The following is an 18,829-nucleotide window of genomic DNA, read 5'->3' as shown; positions in this document are numbered from 1 at the left end:
CACCTCTTAAGTCAGTGTTTCCCAACCTTGGCCACTTGAAGATATTTGGACTTCAACTCCCAAAATTCCCCAGCCAACATTCTGGGAGTTGAAGTCCAAATATCTTCAAGTGGCCAAGGTTGGGAAGCACTGCCTTAAGTCACAACCTCTCTCTGCTCAAGCAGCATCTTGCCCTCACCCAGGAGAGGCCAACTAGTGGCAAAGTACAGGTAATCCTTAATTTACAATTTATTTAGGGACCATTCAAAATTACAAATTTGAAAAAAAAAACTGACATGTTTTTCAGGTAGGAATTTGGCAGCATTCCTGTGATCATGTGATCAAAATTCAGATGCTTGGCCACTGGTTCATATTTGTGACCGTTGCTGTGTCCCATCCCAAGGTCCTGTTATCACCTTTTGCAACCTTCTAATGAGCAAAGTCAATGGGGAAGCCAGATTTATTTAACAACTGGGTTACTAATTGCAGTGATTCATTTAACAAGGGTGACAAGAAAGATCCTAAAATGAGGCAATATTCACTTAACTGTCTCACTTAACAGAAATGTTGGGCTCAATTGTGGTCATAACCCCGGGACTACAGTATATCAGCAAGTCCCTAAAAGTGGAGCAATCTATCACTTTCCCAGATGACCTGTAGCACATCAAATGTCAGGTTTCTCAGAAGGGGTGGGCTCTCAGCATTTTAGAAAGGCTCAGAGAGGCTGGAAGGAATTTGCCCTGCTTAACAAACTTTAAAGTTCACCAAATGTAGGTTAACTAATGTTGAGAGTAATGCTTGCAGCTTGCCTCAGACCTAGTTGACTTTGGGAATAGGAGTGGTAATCATTGCAAAATTGCATTTTAAATTAGGAAGATAAGCATGGGCTTGGCCAAGGAGTTCTGCCTATCCAAGTGTAAAGTTTGATCTAAAAACAAGTTTCCATTGCTTAAACCAACAGAGGTATTTCCTGTAATTGCAGTAATCCTCTGGACTGGAATATTGAGCTACAAAACCAAACAATGTGTACTGTACAGCATAATCAGAGCTGAATAATTGAAACCTAGTAACTTCTAGAAAGTCACAGAAACAAATTCTAGTTTTAGGATGACACAAAATTGGGCTTTGATGCAGGACAGCGACTGTATTGTTTTTAGATCTTCCAAGACATCCTTAATGGCTGAGCAACTAAATGCCAATTTAGTTCCATGTTTTAATTTCAAAATGTAACAATATATAAGTTCAAATTTGCACATTAAAGAGAAGGTAGCCTAAGTTAGCTTCCATTACCTGTTCGTGTAATATGCTGTTGATTCAAATCTATGAGTAATATTGTTACAAGTCCCAGCATTGCACATTATAGGAGCAACTTTGGGTATCCTAGCGTTAAACAGACATTTAGATACAATCTGTTTGCATAGATACCTTGAAAAAACCCCAACCTATACAGAACTATGAAGGTGTATCAGGCTGTAGATTCACCTAGTGCAGAACATATTGTACTACTGTAATTGGAAGAAGTTCTGCTTGTTTTTAGACAGGGATGGAAAAGATTCTTATCTACAGAAAATGGGGATTTCCACCTGTGAGTGTTGTGCCACACTACCAAAGTGCCATCCTGCCAATCAGTCCCAATGGGATCTAATACCAAAAGAATAGGTGGCTGAATTTTGGCTCTGTGAATTGGAGAAACAAAGGAAACCTTCTACACCTGTAATGTTCAGTCTAAGAATTTATTTCTTACAAAATATTTTTTCTCTTTCAAAGGGAGGGAGGGGCTTTTTAAAATATGTGTGTGATGTAGTGCCAAGTGTTTGGGTACAGTTGGGGAGGTCCAGGTTTTTGTCCACACTCAGGCAAGAAACCTATGGGCTATGTCAGCATAGTTACTGCTTTGCAACTTAATTAGATTCATAGGTTTGTTGATAAAACTGGAGCTCACGGAGAAAACATTAGGATGAGTTCCTGGAAGAAAAGTAGCACACAGAATTACCAATGAAATGCGATTTCCCCCCCCTTCAGACGTGAAAAAAATATTGTGCAGAAATAATGAATAATAATAATAATAATAATGGGCTGTCTCCTTCTGTTTAATTCAGTGCTTCTACACAATTCAGGTAGTATTACATCTTTGTCCTTTCATCTAAAACAATTACCCCTCCCAAGGGCCATATTCGTATTCATTACTAGAAATGCAGCACAAAAGAAACAAAAAACCTAAGTGATTAGATAACATAAGGCAATTATGAAGCTTAAAGAGAGCCCCATTAAGGACAAGAAATTTTTAACTCATTTGACCAGCAAGTACTTAAAATATAGCTTTCTCATCAACAAACAGCACTTTCAGCATAAAATAATTTAGCATTATTCCTGAACTAAATACTAGCCATTATGGGATAATGTAGCTTCTTTCTCTTTCTTTCTTTCTTTCTTTCTTTCTTTCTTTCTCTTTCTTTCTTCTTTCCCTTCCTTCCTTTTTTGCCTGAAAAATACAGTGTTTTCCAGGATGAGATAATCCAAAAGATTGACTATGTAAGGACGTTTTACTCCAGATGTTTTAGCCTTTTTCATCACATGATGCAACTCAGCCTAAGCATCATTTTAGAGTCCATGAGGAAGGGGGCAGCAGTTGGCTGAAGTTGTGCCCTGTGTGTAGGTGACGGACTAGAAAGATTCCTGGCCTTTTTGCAGGTTTCTGTAACAGTTGCAACTCACATTACTTTGATGTAATTAGTTTGATGAAGACATCAATAATTAGTATGACGAAGACAACAGTATATCTAGAAAGCCTGCATATTTTGCAACACATGAGGAAGCTTAAGGTAAGTACTTCCTATTGTAGATGGGTGGATATTTTTTCCTTAAATAAAATTACATATCACAATTAGGAGAAAGCTCATTGTATTCCTATTTATTCAGGTAAAAATGATATTCTACTTTTATAATAGGTATTATTCAGAGTTGGACAGAGATTTTTATATAAATAAAAATATATCATTTTTGTAGAATGCATTTTCAATAACTTAAAAATAACATTTTAATCTTGCACCTCACTTCACATAGGCTTTGTGATACTTTTGCATTTTTTTAATTTATTAAATTATATTTAAATCATTTCATCCAAATTGTTCAGGGAATATGTTTCACTACTGCTATAAACCTTCAAGCAAACAAATTGCTTTCTTCAGAAAGGTATCTATTCAGGTTAGTGGTATATATTAAAAATCTTGTGAAGTAAATAATTAAAACCACAATCCCTATACATTTACCTCAAAGTTTCATTTAAGGCTGTTGATCTTTCTTTTTAATAAGCATGAATAGGTTCAGTTTAAACAACCCTCTATGTTAGAAATTCATAAACATGAGTGCTGTTGTAAAAATAAAGAAAATAAACATTATCTATTGCTGATAGCATTATTAGAAATTATGAAACTAAAAATGGAATTACAGGAAATATTAATATTTTCATATAAAATCTTAAATTAATTAAAACCAGACCTGAATTGAAAAAAATGTTCATTTTTTGCCACACTTTTCCACCAAGAAAGGTGAAATGGCTACCTTAAGCAGCAGTTCTTGGGAAAAATAGTTTTATTATCGGTTTCACCTCTCTTATTGGAATTACCACTTGGATCTTGTCCTGTAACATCAAGCTGTTTTTGACAGCTGTGTTGGCTATGATTTGTTATTTTGGTTATGTATTGTATTTACATTTTGACTTTTAAAAAATAATTGATGTAACCTGCCTAAGGTCACAAGTTATGGAAAGCAGTTTATCAAATGCTCAAATAAACCAACATTGCTCCCACTGAAATCTGATGTGGCTTTTCTGCTAACATGCACCCTGTCCAGTGCCAAGTCTGAAAATATCTTCACTCATTCTGATAGGTCTTAACCCTTTTTTTTTTGGTTTGCAATTTCAGGCTTCTTTTAAATTTATGCACTTTCCACCAAAGAACTAATTATGCACCCTACACATAATTTATTCAGAAGTTAATCTTTCACACTTTAAGGGGACATATTACCAAATAAGCGTGCAGAGCACTGAAACCGAAAGCCTCAAAATCATTTCTTTTATATTACTGGTATTGCAGACATAAAATCCTGTAGCAATATGTTTGAAACTATGCCTCTAAAGTAGCTTAAAGTCAGAAAATGTATTCACATTTCATTCAATTTCTATTCATGCTTTGTTGTCTAATAAAACAGCAGGAATAGTTCTACATTATGACTAAAGGGTTATATTATTTTGGAACTATGCACATGAAATGGCATATTTCTCATGGAAGCTGATGTAGTATCTTCAAGTACAAAATTCATATTACAGCAATATTGCAATCTAAGATGACTGAATCATACAGCAGTATTCACCTCTTTGAAACACGCATTGTTTGACTTGTTGATCCCATTAAAATATTCCAACTCCTAGTGGACCTCAAGCCGGAATGAGGATGATAGTTAGCCTGAATTACACCAAGTTATTAACACTGACTTTATGTGTTCTGTATGTTTCTCCTGAAAACTCCGGGTGTAGATCCCAGCACCCATTCAAAAGTTACCACCACTGTTTAATTAATAATACAATAGAAGGGGAACTTATGAAACATATGACAAGCAAACATATAAAATGTATAAATTTAATTTAAAATAAAATTAATTTGAGTTAATCCAATTTCGGGTTTTGTCTTGATTCTGCTCACTCACTCCTCCACTGATTTTATGTAAAGTGGCTAGCCAAAGACCAGATCATACTATGAGATCGAAAATAGTTCTGTCTGGCCACAAATAGTTGAACCTGTCCTAATAATTATGGAATAAGTGAGAGATTCAGTGGGATGTTTTCTAATAGTTGGATATTATAATGGAAACAGCATCACTCATTAGGATAATCCCATTTAGCCATTCTGAACCCTGAAAAAAAATGTTTCCTTTAGCAATACTTTTGGACAACAACCTACAGATTCAATAAGGATGATAGTGATGGTGATATTATATTACCACTGGGAAGGAATGTTTTTATTACGCCTTAAGGTTTCCTTCTTTTGTATGGCTGTATTCTGTATTTTCAAATATTTATAACTTATTCTTCATAAGTAAAGCAATTTTCTAAAGTGAAGTTTTATTTAATCTAGCATCTAATCAGGAGGAAATCATCCAGAAAAGTTTTCTTTTACAGCAAATAAGCTTCCAGAATTACCTGATGCTCTAATATATCCAAGTTTGTAGTTTTATCTTGAACTATCCACTGAAATGGAAGTTAAGGCTTTAAAACTGTCCGGTACTGTATTCTTTATTTCTATTCCTAACATATAAAGTGTTCTGCCCATTAACAAGACCAGTTCTTTGCTATTTGTTCTATAGAAAATAATCCAAGTCAAAAATATTTCCACTAAAACAGCAAAACTCCAGTGAAATAATAAGCCCAAGACAGTCATCACACTCCAAAGGCAGATATTTTCCAAAGGAAAAGCTTGTTAAATAATTTATTGATTTATACAAAGTCTTTCCAACTGTACAAGTCAGAAAGCAACTGAAAATCAAGTGAAGCACTTCTCTCTCCCTTGACATCCTTAGAACAACCAAAAAAAAAAAAAAACCAAAGGAAGCCAAGCCATCCAAACCCAAAAACTTTTTTTTAAAAGGGAAAGAAACCTTTTTTGGTTTTTTTTTTACAACTAGAAATATACATGACAAAAATCTGTAATTTTCTATATACACAGCTGAGCTGGTATCCTCTCCACTCATATACAAAACAGTAACAACAGCTTGATTGTTAGGAGCAGAAAAAGGGGGTGGGGGTTGGAAATCACAATTTCAAAGGCAGCAGCTACTCCATCCTCAGCCCATTGACATCCCAGCAGCATTTACAACTCCCGGTCCTTTCCCCCCCCCCCCATCCTCCCCCCCCAAATGACTAGAATCCAATGGGATGAAAGTTCTAGGCTAGCAGTTGACATTTAAAGCTGTTATTTTGCACAGAGCATCCCAGGGATTAGAACAGCTTCAGCTAAATGGACAGGCCTCGGAGTAGATAGACCAAAAGTTATGCAGCCTGAGGATCTCCTGGGAAAGAGGAAGCCCAAACTGCTACCTATTTACTCAGCCCCCAATGCATAAACAGCTGCAATCAAGTTTAGGCCCAAATCAATTATCTGTTCATCATCATTCCTTTTGACCCGGAGACAAGTTCCTTTAAAAGCAGGGTCTCCAACCTTGGCAACTTTAAGACTTGTGGACCTCAACTCCCAGAATCCCTGGCTGAGGGATTCTGGGAGTTGAAGTCCACAAGTCTTAAAGTTGCCAAGGTTGGAGACCCTGCTATTAAATGGAGGAGGGTTGGCTCCCTAATTAGAGGCCTAGGATTACACTCCTAGAGCAGCGGCCTCCGGCCATTGACCGATACCACGCCGCGCAAACAAGCGAAGCAGGCAGCGCACAAAACCTCGCGCTGTTCTCCACAGAACCGGTCCCTGGAGCCCAAAAGACTGGGTACGTGTCGCTGTTTTAGAGAACCGGACCCGAAGAAGCAAATCCCGGATATAAGAAGGGCTGCCCTCCACCGAACCTCTTGTTTACCACACGCTGCCGGGCCCTCGCGAAAGCCCGCTGAAAGAGCCCGCGCACGTCCCGGCCGCAGCCGCCTTGCTTTTAGCGCTCGCTCTCTTTCGAGTCGCAGCGGCGGCGGCGGCCTCCATTTGCGAAGTCAGAAGCGGGGGAGCGTGAGGACGGGGTGTATGAGGCGAAAGGCGGGAAGGCCAAGAAACCCGGCCGTTACCCGACGAAGGCCGGGAATAACTTTTCTCCTTTCATTCCCGCGCAACGGGACGGCGGTTCCTCGCCATAATTTATTCGGTAAAAATATATATATTTACAGAAAGGACTTTTCCCGACACGCGGGCTATACACGACATGGCGTGGCGGCGGCCAGTCGCGAGGCCGGCGTCGACTACCCTGCTTGGCCGGCGGAGAGGAGGGGAGGGCGGGAAGGTCAGGGCCCGGGCCCGACCACAGTCACGAGGGCTCCGAGGTGTTGCTACAGGGGCTGAGTAGGGCTAATGGGGGGGCGACCACCGCTGCTGCCGCCGCTTTGTGCTTCTTGAGGAGCCGCGTGATCTTCTCGTCGTCCGAATTGGGATCCAGCGGCTTGTTGTACTCGTCGTCGTCCTCATTCTCCGAGCTCTCCTTCAGCTTCTCCGTCTCCGAGTCGTGCTTCTTCTTGGCCGAGGCCATTTCGGCGGCGTGCCGCTTCCGCCATTTGGTCCGCCGGTTCTGGAACCAGACCTGGGTCGGCCAGAGAGAGAGCGAGAGAGACGGTCAAAGTCAGACGTCTGGGTTGCCTCCAGAGCAGGGGCCTCCAACCCACATTTATTTATTTATATGCCGCCCCACTACCGGAGCAGTCTGGGCGGTTTACAACCAAATACAAACATACATACATCTTAAATATTATATATACATATATACAAACAAACAATATATACTGCTCAAAAAAATAAAGGGAACACTCAGATCCTAGATCTGAATGAATGAAATATTCTCATTTAATACTTTGTTCTGTACAAAGTTGAATGTGCTGACAACAAATTGAAATCAGTGTTGCTTCCTAAGTGGACAGTTTGATTTCACAGAAGTTTGATTTACTTGCAGTTATATTGTGTTGTTTAACTGTTTCCTTTTTGGGTGTTTTTTTTTTTGAACAATGTATAAGACACCCACCCACCCCTAAAAATAGTGCAATATAAAAGCTCTTAAAATCAGCACAGGACAATTTAAAACCCACAATGAACACTGAACATTAAGCCTGGCGGACTTCAACTCCCAGAATTCCCCAGCCAGCTTTGCTGACTGGGGGAATACTGGGAGTTGAAGTCTGCCAGGCTTAAAAGTTGCCAAGCTTGGGGATTCCCTGCAGCAGAGGATGGGGAGGATCCGGATCTGCTTTCGCCTAGGAACTCAAACCCGGTCGAGGCCCTATTTCCCCCGCCCCGCATTTTCTGGCAGTGCTGAGGAGCCGTCGATGCGGCCTCTCCCCCGACTGGCCTTCCTGCTTTATCGCGCACCAAGCTGGACGGCGGCGCTTAAAAGCGAGCCAGACCACCACGGGATTCCAGTGGGCGACCCCTCCCTCCCTCCAACCTCTGAAATAGCAAAGGAGGCCGGGACACCTGAGACGAGGGGCCGCGCCAAAGGAAAGGTTGCAGTTCCGAGCTCCTCCGTCTTTCGGGGAGACATTTAAGCCCCGAAGTCGGTTTTGCAGCTAAACTGGCCTTTGCTTGAAGTACTGGCGGGAGTGGGGAAAGGAATCCCTAAAGGAAAGAGCGATGCTTAGAGATGTCGCTCTTCCCTAGTCGCCGTCACCTGCTAGTGTTTGCAAACGGGATCTTGCGAATTGAGAATAATCCTTCGAATACGGTTAATTGGAGGAAACTCCTCCAATTGTGGTGTTCGGGTTTCCCCAGATTTAACAGCAACACAGATATTTTGGTGGAAAAACTGGCCAATGGAAATCGCTAAATAACTAAAAATGAACGAACTTCCAAAAATGTAAATTATGAAAAATGAAATTTTAAATTTTAGTGAGGAAGGGAGGTTAGAGAAAAACTCAAGACATTACTTTAAATAAACATTTATTAAAAGTAGTGGGGTTTTTTAAAGTTTATAAACCTTTTTAAAACTTTTTTTTAAAAGCTCTTCCCCCAGCCAAGAATGGGGGGGGGGGGGGGAGAGAAGGAAGAAAAGGGAGTGCATTCTCAAAGTAGAATGGCACAATCCTCTATTCCCCCTGAATTATTATTATTTGCCCTTTTATGAATTGTGGTTTTGTTTGTTTTAAAGAATGCATGCTGTTTTAAAAATTCTAATGTGAGCTTAGTTAGGAATTTGGATTTTCAGTCTGTAAAATGTCAGTTCCCCAAAACTGTAAATAGGGCACAACTAGAAGTACCAGAATCGGAGTGGGATTTAGATATAAGAGCAACAGTGCTTGTTTTGAATAAATAAATTTGAATACATTATATTCCTAAATAGATTTCAGATATTCAACATGAACATAAAGCAGATAATGCCACTTAATAATATACTGACTGCTAATGCTAAAGATAATATGCCATTTAAATCCCCCATCATTATGATCAGCTGCAATCCAGAGCCACAAAAATTTGTATATTTCCATGCAAATATACAAATACCAGGAAGTATTGTCCTGGAAATTTATTTACAATAATTCCTTATACTGTATACCGCTTTGAGTCCCCTAACATTAACTATCCCGTTAAAATAGTGCAGCAGTCTGGATTTGAAGATCAAAACAATTCAGGGCATATGTGGATACCCCCCAAATCCTTGTCAATATCACTTTTGTGCAACTACATCTTTTTTCTGAGTTCCTGCACAATTCCAAGAAAATTTAGTTTAGGGTGCTATGATTAGATGGAAACTCAACATGTATACATTTTGCCCTTCAAACTGGAACTTGGTATAATTATTCAACTGACTGCCTTGCAATCCTACAAAACAATTTGTGATGTGCAGGTTCAGAGGCCTTTAAACTATGTCACACCATTCACACATCCCACCATCAATTCCAAAGTTAGTAATTAGTAGGAAGGAAATTTGTAAGAACCCTGCTTTCAAATAGGAGGGCTTTCAATTATGCTGTAAGCAGATTTACTCCAAGGTAAAGTCCCCTTTGATTTAAAGAGAACTCCCAGCAAGCCTCTTTGAAATACAGATGAATCACTTTCACCAGAAACAAAAACCAGCTGAACTCAATAGAGCTTACTTTCCAAGAAGCCCCTTTGGAATTAATTGCTAACTTTGCAGGGGGAGGGGTGGGGTTGAAATTATTTGGATATCTTAGTATTAATTACTGGATTGGCGCTAATACTATCTATTTCTAATTGAAACCTTAAAAGTTTATTTCAACTTAGCTTTCCCTTTTTTTCTAAATTAATCAAATAAGAAAAAACTTGCTCAGAATATGGATTAAATCTCAATAGTGAGGTCCATCTCAAATGTTCATCAGGCTGTTAGCCACACATTAAGCTAGTCACTCCCTTGGCCTCTTAAAGGCATGACATCTTAGCTCGTATTAATATTTCCTTTTGGCCTTCTGTAACATTAGAAAATAAGGTAAACTATTATTTCTTTTGTTTTTGGGACAATTAATTCTAAGAATGACCATAGTACAGAATTGTGAGAGAAATTCCAGGCTTTCTATATTCAGGAAGAGATAATTTTTGAATTTGTAAAGAAAGCATATGGTTCCAATCCGCATTTTAGTTTTGGCATAAAAGAAGTATTTTATTTTCAGTTCAACAGGTTGTTATTGCAAAATCCCTCATTGTAAAATACTTCTGAATTGCTTCCTGGTTCCTGAGAAAATGGTGGAATTGCCTTTCTGAACACTCTAGAGAAAAGCTCTTTCAGAGGATTTGTAATGCAAAGGTTGTCTCAAACTTGGCTACAGGGAGACATTCAATTAATTAGTTTAGCTTTTATTAGCAAAAAGGTTCTCTCATTTTTAAAAATAATTTGCATCTTGCCAAGAATGTAAGATCTGTTTTCTTTCCAGACCTTAAACATTTCAGTTTATCTCCGAGTCCTCGGAAAGGGGCCGCATACAAATCTAAGAAATTATTTATTATTATTATTATTATTATTATTATTATTATTATTATTATTATTATCCTTGCTAGAAGTAAAAATGGGTGAAAAGGTGAAACAGGCAGGGATGGGGGAGCAGCAGTAAGTATGGAGCCAGGGAGAAAGGCTGAGAAGACAGCCTCTGCATTTAACCTCTTCATAACACTTTTAATAGTAGCAATGGAAAATTTGTTTTATTTTAGTAAACTTTGCAATGAAGAATGTGATCTATGATAAATATCAGTTTCCCAAAGTTCAAGATTTGCTGTTTCTGTTTTGTTTCGGTTTTTGACCTTCAGAATGAAGTGAAGTGATAGGATAGGAAACCTAAGGTTTTGACAGTAAACCTAATTTTGTTCCAAGAAACCTATAGCTTCATCCGACATTAATTCATTAAGCAAGCAAGCAACACAAAGTGTCCGACTAAGAAAAGTGGCACGACCCGCATTAAATCCAGGCAAGCTGTGAATCCCAACCAGGGCCCCTTTGGGAAGACTTTCTCTGGAATCTAACAAGACTTTAACTTCTTAAGCGTCCACTGGCTTCCTCGGAGACAGTCGGCTTTAGTTCACCGGGGCTGACACCGGTGGCTCCGGAGACGTTAGGATTTGGCAACAGGAGCTAGTAAGCCCTCCCTCCCTCCCCATCTGCGTTGGAGTTGCTACACCGGGGAAAAGCCGAGCCGGGCGCCACCCTGGCCGAGCGCGCCGTATCTACCCACCTTGACTTGACTTTCCGTCATGCCCAGCGAGTAGGCGAGGCGAGCTCTCTCCGGCCCGGCCAGGTATTTGGTCTGCTCGAAGGTCTTCTCCAGCGCAAAGATCTGCTGGCCCGAGAAGGTGGGCCGCGAGTGTTTCTTCTTGCCGTCCTTGTCCAAAACCATCCCGGCCTGGGCTGAAAGCGAGGGAGAGGAAGAGGCCCAGAGGAGGGCTGTTAAGGTGGAAGGGTGACGTGTGCTCGCCCCCGTGGCTCTGAGTGCTGGCGGAGTTCAGCGCAATTCTACTACTGCACCTGGGCAGGGAGCGAAATTGCCCGCGGACACGCAGGAGTCTTTCTCTTTCCCCATCTCTCTGCCCCCCTTCCTCCTATTCTGTCTTTCTCTTTCTCTCTCTCCCTGTCTCCCAATCTATCTTTCTCTCCTTTCTTTCTCTTTCTCCCCCATCTCTCCATCTCTCTCTTCCTTTCTCCCTGTCTCCCTTCCATTCTTCCTCTTTCCATCTCTCCCTCTCTTTCTCTTTCCCACTCTGTCTCCTTTCCTCCCAATTCGATCTTTCGCTCTCTCCCTCCACCTCTCCATGTCTCCCAATCTATCTTTCTCTCCCTCTCTTTCTCTCTCTCTCCATCCATCTGTCCCTTCCTCCTTCTTTCCCCCTCTGTCTCCTTTCCTCCCATTCGATCTTTCTCTTTCCTCCATCTCTCCCTGTCTTCAAATTATCTTTCTCTCCCTCTTTCTTTCTCTATCTTTTTCTCTCAGTCTCCCTTCCATTCTTTCTCTCTCTCCCTCCATCTCTCACCTGCGTGTCCGCGCGCGATTTCGCTCCCTGCCCAGGTGCAGTAGCAGAATTGCGCTGGACTCCGCCAGCATTCAGAGCCACGGGGGAGAGCCCACCCCACCGTTCCATCTTAGCAGCCCATCTCTGGGAAGAGACCCCATCAGCGCAGAAAAGGCAGCGTCTAAGCCCCCCGAATCTCGGCGGCGCTCCACCGGGATCCTGAGCCTGCAGCCCAGGACAGCCCCTGCGCCGGGGAAAGCCAAGGAAACGGATCCAAGGGCGGGCGGAAGCCGAGAGGCTCGAAAGAAGCCTTCGCCCGCACCGCGCAGCCTCGGGAAAGGCCGCCTCGCCCCGACCCCCCCCCCCCTCCTCCTCTTCCTCCCCGCCGCCACCCGCTTGGCTTTCCCGCCTGGCTCCACGGACACGGGACCCCTCGGCCGCTCCTTTGCAAGCTCGCCGACTTTGGCGTCCCAGAGCCGCCGCCTGTTCCTATGGCGAGCAGAGAGCTGGGATTTCCCTGTTTGGGAATCTCCCGAATCGATGGGTGGTTTAAAAAACGGGAAAGGATCCAAAGGATCCCCTGGGATCTCTCCCGGCCGCCTCCGCTCCTTTGGGGCCCTCCCCCTCCCTCCCGGCCAACCTCTCCCCCAAAGCCGCCTTACCGGGACAGGCGAGCCGGGGATCCCTCCAGGGCGATCCCTGCACGACTCCGGGCCAGAAGATGGGCGGCCTGCCGGGCAGCTCGGCCAAGGGCTTGGGGTACCTGGAGACGGCGGCCGGGTTGAAATACATCCCCGCGGCGGCCAGTCCGTTCAGGCGGGGCAGGCCGGAGAGGAGGTTGCCGGCGGCGGCTGCCGCGGCTGCAGCGGCTGCAGCCCCCACGGGCCTGCCCAGGATGTCGCTGATGCCGTGCGGCGTGCCCAGCGGGATCTGGGCGTTGAGGGCCGCCCAGGGCGGGCGCTTTGAAGCCGGCGGGGCTCTGCAAGGCGTAGGGGAAGAGCGAGGTCTTCATCTCGGCCATATTGTGCAGCGCGGCCAGCGGCTGACTGCTGAACACGAAGGCGCCCGGGGCGGTTAGCCTCCATCGGCCCCACGGCTAACATTGGGGAGCATCAAGGGGGCGGCGGGCGGGGGCAGGAGGAGAGAAGGAGAGCGGGGGAGAGGAGAGAGAGAGGAGGGGAGAAAAGGGACCCGCCGCCGCTTCCCGTCTTCCAACTCGGAGCAGGCGAAGGCGGAAACCGTGCTCGGCCGGGGGAAAAGTCAGCAGCCGAGCCAACGGAGCCGAGTTCGTGGCACCCACGTGGGCGGCGCCGAGCGAAGGGCGGCGATCGTCCCGAAGTCCCGCTTGCGGGCCAGCCCAGCCGCGATCGCTCGGGAGTGGGACGTTCTCAGGCCAGCGGCGGAGGCGGAAGCGATCACCCGGGAAACAAGGAGGCGCGGGAGAAACCCGGCCGGCCCGCTCCAGTCTTCTGGCGCCTTTGCTTTGCTTCAAACCAAAAGGGGGAGAGGGTGAAAGCCCCGATTGGAAATCCTGCAAGGGGGGAAGCCGGAGCTTTTTCTCCTCCACCGGTTCTGGCCGCGCGATCCCTCCTTTTTTGTGTGGCTTCCCGGCCTCCGCGGAGCTTCCCCGTCCGCGAAATCCCCGCCCGGGCGCAGAAGGACTCTCGGCTCGGACTCTCCGCTCGGGACAAGATGCGCTGATAACCTCGCGCCCACCTGCCGGCCGCGCTCCTCCCATTGGCCGCGCTCTCTTCCGAGCCCGACGTTCTCAGCCAATGGCCGGGCGGCCTCCTCTCCCGCTTTTGCGGGCCGGGCGGAGGCGGAGCCAAGAGGGGGCGGAGCCAGGGAGGGGGGCGGAGTCGGAGCGAGGCCGCTCGAAGCTGCAGCGATAAAAGTCGGTCCAGGGTCCTTTTAAACGGCTGTAAATTTGCCGGCTGATTTATCTTTCCGGCGATTAAATAAATCCCGCGGAATGGGAGTTTAGTTAGGCGTGAGCTTCTTTTTTCTTCTCCTTCTCCTTCTTCCCCCTTCTGGGTTTGAGCAATAAATTAAAGGGAAAAAATTAATAAGTACGGCGTGGATGTCAACCGAAGTCCTCCAGACCTTTTGCACCATTATTCAAAGTCACTTTTACAAATGAAAGCTCTTTTTTTTCCTCCCCCCCCCCCCTCATTCCGCTTTTTCTGAGACCGCTAAAAACATTAACGCGGCTTTTCCCACGGCAGAAGAATAAACCGAGCGACATAAAACGGAATACTGTATGTGAATTTGCCGTTTCCATATATACATATGGAATGGAATTATATACAGTATATAATATATAATAATATATATATATGTGTGTGTGTGTTTTCTGTTGGATTCAGCAAAAAAACATGTGATATATATATATATATATATATATATATATATATATATATATATATATATATACTGTATATAAAATCAAGAAAATAAAAAAACATGTATATGTGGGTGTGTATATACACACACACTGCTCAAAAAAAATAAAGGGAACATTCAAAGAACACATCCTAGAGCTGAATGAATGAAATATTCTCATTGAACACTTTGTCCTGTACAAAGTTGAATGTGCTGACAACAAAATGAAATTGATTGTCAATCAGTGTTGCTTCCTAAGTGGACAGTTTGATTTCACAGAAGTTTGATTTACTTGGAGTTATATTGTGTTGTTTAAGTGCTCCCTTTATTTATTTTTTTTGAGCAGTATATTTGCTTGATTCCCCCACTCTCCTTTCCAGACGTGGAGAAAGACATTTGTCCTTTGCTTATCCGGATGGATTTTGAAGTCTCTCTCTCTCTAGCTTCCGAGGGGGCTTAATCTCATACCTTTAATAGCAGATTTCGTGTCCCTATTGATTACATTAGAACTGCCGCTTCCCGCGCTCGATTTCTCAGCCTGGCTTTCCAAATACAAGCAAGGGATGGCGCGAGGAAGATCTTTTCTGAAGCTCCTCTTGGTCGATCCTTTCAGTCAAAGATTTATTTTGCACCTTAGGTATGTGTGTGTCTCCTTGGCCGTTACTTTTTTATTTGGAAAAATAGGGTCCCATAATGCACAGGTTGGGAGAATTTCCCGATCCGGCTTTATTATTTTCATGTCATTTTATTATTTTATTTTATTATTTATTGTTTTATCTGGCTCGAATTACTGCACTCCACGACGCCTGATCTTTGAGTTTTTAAAAGAATTGTGTTTTGTGCTTCGTGGGCGAAGGGTAGTTTCTCAGGTCACCTTTTAAAACTAACTACGGGTAACGTTTCCTCGTTTACTCAGAAGTAATTCTTGCTGGGTTCGTGGACGTTTTCTGCCAGAATTTTATAACCATCTACATTCAGCACTCCTTAGTTATAGGCTGGTTCCGGAATGGGTCCGGACATAAAACCAGACCTATTTGGAGATCTAATCCTCCTGGGTCGGTCGCCGGTTCAGTCTTCCGAGCTTTCGGATTCGTGGAGGAGCCCATCCTTGGGGAACTTCTCTATAAAACACCTCTTTGGATTTCCTCGTGGTCTTCAGTGCAAGGGGAACCCCCCCCCCCCAATAGCTGTATCCAATTACAGTATTGTGAGCGAGTAGGAACCTGTTGCCTTCCACGAGCCGGTCTCGGAAGCAATATTGCACCCATGAAAGGGAGCATTCAATTGCTACCAATTTGGGATAGTAAATATGCGCAAGGGTGGGATTTTTTTCCCTGGATGGAAAAGAGCATTTTCTAGACCAGTGTTTCCCAACCTTGGCAACTTGAAGATATCTGGACTCCAACTCCCAGAATTCCCCAGCCAGCATCAGAATTCTGGGAGTTGAAGTCCAGATATCTTCAAGTTGCCAAGGTTGGGAAACACTGGTCTAGACTCTAGACACACAATAGAGAACTATTTTTTTGCTATGTCTTCCGCAGAATTGTTGGCTCTAAGTGCCATTAAACTCGCTGGCTCCTACCTCTCCTTCTCCTAACGGCACTTTCTTTAGATCAGATCAATAGGTGACTATTGTCGATTGTCGCTATAGTACTTGGGCCGATGTTTCAGTTGGTTCTTTTTCTTCTCTGTTTCTTCCACGGCATTTCAACTATTCCAACTCAGAAAATATGCATTTGTACCCTTCCTATCGTCTCCAAAATCTGCATTCCCCACCACCACCCCCATCCAGACGCTGCTGCCTGCATAGAGTGAGTGCTCGCAAGAAGCAGCATTACTAAGGAAGTCAGAGTCAGTGTGGCCTTAGGTTATACGTTTTCTTGGAGTTTTTTAATCCTGGAGAGGGGGGTGAGGGGAGAGAAAGAGAAAGAACAAGCTATCTGGTAGACAGAGAGGGGGATAGAGAGAGAGAGAGAGAGAGAGAGAAAGAGGAGGGAGGAAGGAAGGAGGGAGGGAGGGAAGAAGGAAGGAGAAAGGAAGGGAGGGAGGGAGGGGGAAGGAAAGAGGAAGGAAGGGAGGAAAGAAGAAGGAAGGGAGGAAAGAAGGAAAGAGGAAGGAAGAAAAGAGGAAGGAAGGGAGGAGAAAGGAAGGAGGGATGGAGGAAGAAAGGAAGGAAGGAGAAAGGGAGGGAGGGAGGAAAGAGGAAGGGAGGGAGGAAAGAAGTAGGACGGAGGAGGAAGGAAGGAAGGAGGGTGGGAGGGGGAAGGAAAGAGGAAGGGAGGGAGGGAGGAAAGAAGAAGGAAGGAAGAAAAGAGGAAGGAAGGGAGGAGAAAGGAAGGAGGGATGGAGGAAGAAAGGAAGGAAGGAGAAAGGGAGGGAGGGAGGAAAGAAGTAGGACGGAGGAGGAAGGAAGGAAGGAGGGTGGGAGGGGGAAGGAAAGAGAAAGGGAGGGAGGGAGGAAAGAAGAAGGAAGGAAGAAAAGAGGAAGGAAGGGAGGAGAAAGGAACGAGGGAGGGAGGAAGAAAGGAAGGAAGGAGAAAGGAAGGAAGGAGAAAAGGAGGAAGGAAGGAAGGAAGGAAGGAAGGAAGGAAGGAAGGAAGGAAGGAAGGAAGGAAGGAAGGGCTTCTGTTCTAGAAATTGCCCGTATTTCCCTTTACTTATAACTCCCTTCCAACGCACATTCCCGCTTCCAATGAAATGCTATGGACCGGCGTCTTGGGATAAACTTCAGCGGAGCTGGATTTTCTGCCAGCTACCGAACGCTTCCTTTAACTGGAGTAGTTTACCGCAATTTGGGGTGGCAGATTTGACGAGTTCCTGTGGCCCGAGCCAAAGTCCGAATCAGAGAAAGTGCAGCGACTGCACCCAACTCCGCCGGCCGAGAATGATCACTTTGGGGGTGGGGGATGTCGAAAGGGGGATCCCGATGGCTTCCACAGGCTTTTCAACCAACAAAATCGACGGGACTCAAAATCAGGGAAAAGTTTCAAAGGAAACGCCACTGTAGGTTTTCCTAATTACTTAACGTCTTCCCAGTGGCAGATTCACAGTCACAACGCCATGCTATGGGCGCGCGTGGAACAGAGGATCGATTGTTCAAACGAAGAACTTCGCATCTTTAAGCCAAAGCTTGCTTGGAAGTGAGTTCTTCTCTTTTTTTCTTTTTTTTTAAAAAGGGTCCCAGTTTCCTTTCCCCTTCTCTCCCCCCCCCCTTTTCCTATTCTTTCCTTTTACAGAACCAGGTAACTGCAGCGAGCGACGCCTCTGCTATTTGCAATAAGGGAGAAAGAGCAAGAATAAGAGTAAGAAAAAATACACACATATGCGAAGTTCTAAAACGCACGCAACAGGTCCACCCCAACAGGCACAAAGCAGCCATAAACAAGAGATTCCTAGATTGCTTTTATCAGGCAAATCTTGGTAAAATCAAGCTAAAAGAAGACACCTCTGCTTCGGGATAGGTTAAATCAGATTATTGTATTTATATGTGTATGTGTATTTTATTTGTATGTGTATGTGTATTTGTATTGTATTTGTATTATATTTGTATTGAATTTGTATTATATTGTATTTGAGTTGTATTTGTAATTGTATTGTAATTGTATTTGTATTTGTATGCCGCTCATTCCAAAACGGACTCAGGGCGGCTTAAACAGAGTTGGAAGGGACCTCGCAGATCATCTACTCCAGGGGTAGGCAAATTTGGCTCTTTTATGACTTATGGACTTCAACTCCCAGAATTCCTGATCCAATCATACTAGCTCAGGAATTCTGGGAGTTGAAGTCCACATGTCATAGAAGAGCCAAATTTGCCTACGCCTGATCTAGTCCAACCCCCTTGCCTAAATTGGAGACCCTTACATCTGCCTCTATCTAGGATCGAACTCACAACCCTCCTGATTCTGAGGCAAGAAAGTATTTGGGGGTGGGGAGAGGGGGGATTTAAACGCGGCTTTCACGTTGGTATGCGGGATTCGTGCCCCAGCCTCCGTCTCCCCTCCAACCTTCTGCCCTTGCGTACGTGCTAAGACTGCAATTCCCATCATCCCCCCAAAACGGAACCGAGGAACGACTGGGATAGACGTCGTGGGTAATAGTAGCCAATTCGTCTAAAAATTCGTCGATCCTGCCCGTAGCAGCCTCGTTTGTTAGGCAGTGCTTTACAGGAGGGTGATCTCCAACCTTGGCAACTTTAAGACTTGATGACTTCAACTCCCAGAATCCCTCAGCCAGCAAAGCGGGTGGGAGGAAAGGCGGAGTCAAGTCTACAGCCACGCCCACCCGGTGCAGACCCCCGCCCCTCGCGATTGCTCCTAAGGGACCGAAGGGAG

At 44.3% G+C, this 18,829-nt stretch overlaps 1 protein-coding gene across 1 annotated transcript; it reads right to left on the bottom strand.

The window, feature by feature from the left end:
* Positions 1 to 6,788: 6,788 nt before the first annotated feature.
* On the bottom strand, positions 6,789 to 13,850 carry NKX6-2 (NK6 homeobox 2). The gene is given in 5 exon segments (XM_070753981.1): positions 6,789 to 7,260; positions 11,345 to 11,517; positions 12,779 to 13,058; positions 13,060 to 13,185; positions 13,187 to 13,850. Coding segments are annotated over 5 exon segments (882 nt in total). The 5' UTR covers positions 13,220 to 13,850; the 3' UTR covers positions 6,789 to 6,990.
* Positions 13,851 to 18,829: the final 4,979 nt, after the last annotated feature.

The sequence above is a fragment of the Erythrolamprus reginae genome, chromosome 5 (genome assembly GCF_031021105.1).
Source record: "Erythrolamprus reginae isolate rEryReg1 chromosome 5, rEryReg1.hap1, whole genome shotgun sequence".
Classification (NCBI taxonomy): domain Eukaryota; kingdom Metazoa; phylum Chordata; class Lepidosauria; order Squamata; family Dipsadidae; genus Erythrolamprus; species Erythrolamprus reginae.
The sequence above is the reverse complement of the archived record's forward strand: the minus strand, read 5'-3'. Positions and strand labels throughout refer to the sequence as shown.